Consider the following 5,775-nt stretch of genomic DNA (forward strand, 5'->3'; position numbering starts at 1 on the left):
GAACCACCAGCAGCCAGGGACCAATCAGGAAACCAAAGGTCTACCAAGCCATATGCACTACCTACCATGATCATTGGATACTTTCCCATCATTGGATAGCTAAAAAAGAAAAGAAAACAAAATATACTATTGTTCAAATAAAATAAAAAGTACAGAATTTCTTGATAGCATCACCTCCTCATTCTTTCCTATTAAGTGATACAGGAGTTGCAATTCTATTATGTGCAAGTCATTTGGATGATTTCTTGCCATGTTACCTCATATTCACCATTTTTATTTCCTTAAATTGTCACATTAATTTTACTCGCATTATTTATGCATCTTTTACTTTCAGTTGTAGATGCCTAGATCTCATGGGTTATCGTCCATTATCTTATGTTCATTGGTTCTATAGTCATCATTCATCTAATATGATCATTTTTCATTGCATCTTAGTTTTGATTTGCTCAAATCGACCTTGAATAATGTCTTTTTTGTTTGTCATCAAATACTCATAACCTCAAAAATGTTGCTGGTCTAATTTGTTGTTTCATAAAATTTATGCTTATGTTTATGTGGTATTCTGTATATTGCATAATATTCTTAGTAAATGTCATATGGATAAAAAGAGATGGTGCATGGTGCTCTTAGGATTTTTTCATTTTGAGCACTCAACTTCATTTCTAGAAGTTAAGCCTCCATTTGCATCTTTTTTTTTTTTTTTTTAAATTTGGTGTAAAATAGATCGAAGATACTCAAACATGTCATACTGTAGGTTTCACTAAGCTATGTTCTCTGTTGAGTTTATTGTAATAATGCTTAGGGTATCACATATGATGAAATATGTGATTCTGTTTTTTTAATTTTCAAAAAAAATTTATCGGAATTTTTCTCAAGCATTTTCTTAAATTTAGCTTTTAATTGACTTATACCAATATCATAACCAAGTCACACCTAGCTTTGTAAATTATCTGTGAAGCATTTTTATTTTTGTTTGAATACATATTCATGATTGAGATTTTGGCCATCTAAATAAATCACTTAAGGTTAGTTTCAATGCTATCTTATTTGTATATTGTTTTTTTATCCAAATGTTGCAACATCAACAACTTTTCTAGGTTAAGCATTAAGCTATAGTTAATTATATAATTTGCTTGGACAAGGAATATGAGAAGCCCTTTAGACTAATTTATGAATAATATTTATAGCATCTCACACAACACTCAACATGAACAATGAAAATTGATGAGTCGTAATGCCAAACCTAAACCCAAATAGTTGGGGTAAGGCTAATGATGATGAAACTAGGTTCTTCCTTTTCATATTGTGGTTGTATGACTTGGTATCCGGTTTTGATGGTTTTGTTCTTTAAACTTCTTTTTCCCTTGTTAAGTATGTTTATCATTTAGAGAAGTGGTACACATAATGGCATTTTAAATTTTTTTTTATAAGGACTTCAATCCTCCGGTAACGGTCTTTAGCATCCATGGGTTGCTTGGTAGTTTGTTTTATGCAATGAGATTATTCCATTCATTTATCTGATATAATTAATTATCTAGTACCCATGAATATTCATTTGTCCAATATAAGGAGTTTAATCCTTTGGATAACTTTTTCATATGATTCCTCTGAATATTCATCTTCTTTTCTACGTATTCACATTATACACACCTTTCTAAGTTGAATGGAAGTAGTTGGAATAAGGCTAATGATGGTTATCACATGGACATAGTCATGAGAAAATTATGGAACAATTTGGTGCAGTCCATGTTTCATCTATATTTGAGAGAACTCATCAAAATTGGTATACAAGTTGTGTTCTCTGTGAATTCATTTATTAAAAGAAAAAGAGGAAAGCATGTTGATTTAGACTGTTCTATACTTTTCTAGTAAGCTTTACCATCTTTTTGCAGATGGTGGGGGAACTGGCAAAGATATGTGGGCTTTGAAGAGACTGAACTTCCTCATTTTTGCAATCATTCAAATAATGGCGCTCTACAAAACCCTTGTAGGCCTGGACAGATTAATAACAAAGAGCTCATTTCAGATAGATCAAATGAAGGAGGTGATAAACCAACTCTTCGCATGAATTTGGAGGAAGGAAAGGATTATCATTTAGTTCACCAAAGAGTTTGGAAAAAGCTACAAGAATGGTATGCGATTCTGGTTCATGTGTCTTTTGGACATGCTGTTGCTATGTTTGTCCCTTTTTTTCTTATTTCCATGAGCATCCATGTATCATATAGGGTGATTTACATTTTCTTTCCCACTGGTCGGCACCTTGTTGTTGATTATTTTTATTCAACAATCTTACTAGAGTATAGATCAAAATTCAAATGGATATCAGATCTTGCAACTTATCATCTAAAGCATTATTGTAATCCGAGTATTAGTAGTGTTTATGAAAATAATGACAGGTTTAATACAACGGAAAGAAGTTTAATTTAAATCTAGTCATTATGAGCGGGATAATCTATGAGGTATTTTTTATGTCGAAGCTGAACTTTTTGGATTGGCAACTGTTTAACATAAGATCTATTGAAATTTAAGATATAGTAGTGTTCAGGAAATGAAGAACTGGGTTGATAGAATGGAGAGCAGTTTGAAATGTAGAAGTACCAGACAAAAGACATGCAATAAATCTCCAGGAAACATATTGTTATGATTAGTAGAAACCAGGAACTAGCCTTATTTGTAATGTACAGGCCTCTAATAAAAGTAGTTCTAAACATTTTAATCTATATGGAAGTTAGATTAACATGGCATGTTTCTTTAGTACTAAATTTGTTAATACTGATTAGCTAGCTGTTGACTGCTAATCAGTTGATCGGCATCTGCACAAAACTATGTTCTCCTAAACGATGCTCTAACCACCCACGACTTTGCACGTTGTCTCCACGATCTCAGTACCGAACTACTCACGTACAAACCCCTCAGCCCGTTCGCCTCCCGCATTCGCACAAAGGAATACCGACACTCCCTAGTTCTCTCGCTCACAAATTACCTGCTGCGGTTTCTTGCATGCTCCGACCAAAAGCCCCATTCGTCGTCCGTCTTCGCACAAACCCATGCAACATACTCGCTCCAATCTCCCTCATGCGTCAATGTTTGACCCCGCAAGCCAAGTCTTCGATTCTACCCTTAATCCTTCGACAAACCCGAAGGCTCCACCTCCCGCTTCTTGCTTGCGCTCGTTAATCAAACTCCCTTTGCAAGTCTCCTTCATAAAGACGTGAAATAAGCAAACCAGTTTGCTTGCAAGTCCCCCAATCCTCCTCTCTCCTATCTGCCTCCTCCACTCGTGAATAGAGCCTGCCCCCTCGACGAGTCCGAGCCAATTGAGAATGTCCCCAAGCAGACCGAACTAAGCTCCTGCTTTGCGCCTACCTCTCATGATCCCGATTTCCCTGTTTTTGTTTCTTGAAATTGTGTGAGTGAGGAGATGGATAAATAATATTATATTATACAAGTATATAATATAACATTTATATAATGTTATATAACATTGTAATTATATTAATATGAACATAAAAGTGAAAGCAAACATTGCCATTGCAAAATCGGAATCTCGGGGTTGATTCAGTCCCCTGAAGCCCTCGGTCATCTATCTGACTCGGCTGAGTGGATAGAAAACTTAGAGACCAATACCGGTGTCGATTGGCTCCCCTGATGTCCTCGCCGTCAATTTGATCCGGTTGAGTCAATTCAAAAGGCGAGTAGTTATGATTAGGAGAAACCAGGAACTAGTCTTATTTGTAATTTATAGTCTTCTAATAAAGTTGTTCTAAACATTTTAATCTATATGGAAGTTAGATTAACATGGCATGTTTATTTAGACTAAAGTTGTTAATACTGATTAGCTAGTTGTTGACTACTAATCAGCTGATCGGCCCCACAAAACTACGTTCTCCTAAACGATGCTCTAACCACCCACGACTCTGCACGTTGCCCCCACGATCTCAATACCAAACTACTCCCTTACAAACCCCTCCTTAGCCCGTTCGCCTCCCTCATTTGCACAAACGAATACCGACATTCCCTAGCTCTCTCGCTCAGGAACTACCTGCTCCGATTTCTTGCATGCTCCGACCAAAAGCCTCAGTCGCCGTCTATCTTCGCACAAACCCACGCAACATACCCACTCCAATCTCCCTCATGTGTCGATGTCCGACCTCGCAAGCCAAGTCTTTGATTCTACCCTTAATCCTTCGACAAACCTGAAGGCTCCGCCTCCCGCTTCTTGCTTGCGCTCGTCAATCAAACTCCCTCTGCAAGCCTCCATAAAGACGTGAAACCAGCGAACCAATTCTCTTGCAAGTCCCCCAATCTTCCTCTCTCCCGTCTGCCTGCTCCACTCGTGAATAGAGCCTGCCCCCTCGACGAGTCCGAGCCAATTGAGAATGTCCCCAAGCCGACCAAACAAAGCTCTTGCTTTGTGCCTACCTCTCATGATCCTGTTTTCCGTGTTTTTGTTTCTAGAAATTGTGTAAGTGAGGAGGAGAGGGATATATAATATTATAGTATATAAGTGTATAATATAACATTTATTTAATGTTATATAACATTGTAATTATATTAATATGAACATAAAAGTGAAAGCAAACATCGCCATTGCAAAATCGGAGGAATCTCGGGGTTGATTGGGTCCCCTGAAGCCCTCGGCCGAGTGGATCGAAAACTCGGAGACCAATACCAGTGTCGATTTGCTTCCCCGATGTCTTCGCCGTCAATTTGATCTGGTTGAGTCAATTCAAAAGGGCGAGTGCCCCCCCTCCCCCCTCACGGGAAGAGAACGTTGTGGGGTTGCCAAAATTGTCCCGTAAAACTTCCAAAATTATGCGGAGAGACCTCCGAATTAGTGAGTTGGGAAATCTTAATTAATTTAAATTTTAAGTATAATGAAGCTAAAATTAGCATTGAAATCCTGATTAATTTACTATTTTAAATTCCAATTTAATTAATTAAAATACTAATTGACTCAATTAATCAACAATTGATTAACTAACTTTAAAGTAAAATTAAAATTCAATTTTAAATTGAAAATTTTATTAAAACTTAATTTTAAAATTAAAACTTTATTTTAATTAAATTTAAAATCTTTTAATTAATTAATAAAGATCAACTAATTTAATTACTAATTAAATTAAAATATTTTAAAATTAAAAAAATAAATTTAGTGAGCAAGTGATATAAATAATAGTTAAATAACTTTAAAATATTTAACACAACCAATTAATTAAATTTAAAATCCCTTAAATTAATTAAATCCTTTGAGAAAATAATTTGATTAATAATTAAATAAATTTAAATGAAATCAAGCCCACTCAACTCGAATTAAACTCAATATATGGCTTTTTTTAAGCCTATGATGGCTAGTTGTAAGATCCACTTTCTGGAGCCACTTTTCAATGAAAGCCGTAAGCAAGGTTTAAAATGCGTAAATAAGCCTTGAGGCGGTTTTCGGTCCGTGAGGCGAGTGTAAGCCTCGAGGCGGTCTGAGGCGAAAGCCTCACGGATTGCAGGAATTGCATAAATGAGAATTTAAGATTTTAGCAGGTAAATAATAGCAAGATTCTATATTACAATAAAAACATCTAAATGATAAGTGGAATTAGGGAAATTAAGAAATAGATGTAATAAAAGCATATCCAAAGTACAAAACCACAAAATTATAGTCTATCATAATCTCAAAATATAATTAAGAAGAAAACATATAAAATCCAATCATATCCCATCACTAAATGGGTCTTCAAGAATCTCTTTCTCCAATCCTGTATTCATAAAATATCATATCTT

At 35.5% G+C, this 5,775-nt stretch overlaps 1 protein-coding gene across 1 annotated transcript in view; it reads left to right on the top strand.

The window, feature by feature from the left end:
- Nucleotides 1-5,775, top strand: part of LOC110092318 (ubiquitin carboxyl-terminal hydrolase 9) — a 36,038-nt gene that overhangs the window by 8,332 nt on the left and 21,931 nt on the right. The window contains exon 2 of the mRNA XM_020816819.2: nucleotides 1,893-2,132. Coding sequence (XP_020672478.1) covers nucleotides 1,893-2,132 — 240 coding nt within the window. The remainder of the gene's footprint in view (nucleotides 1-1,892; nucleotides 2,133-5,775) is intronic.

This window comes from Dendrobium catenatum, unplaced genomic scaffold (genome assembly GCF_001605985.2).
Source record: "Dendrobium catenatum unplaced genomic scaffold, ASM160598v2 fragScaff_scaffold_943, whole genome shotgun sequence".
Lineage (NCBI taxonomy): Eukaryota > Viridiplantae > Streptophyta > Magnoliopsida > Asparagales > Orchidaceae > Dendrobium > Dendrobium catenatum.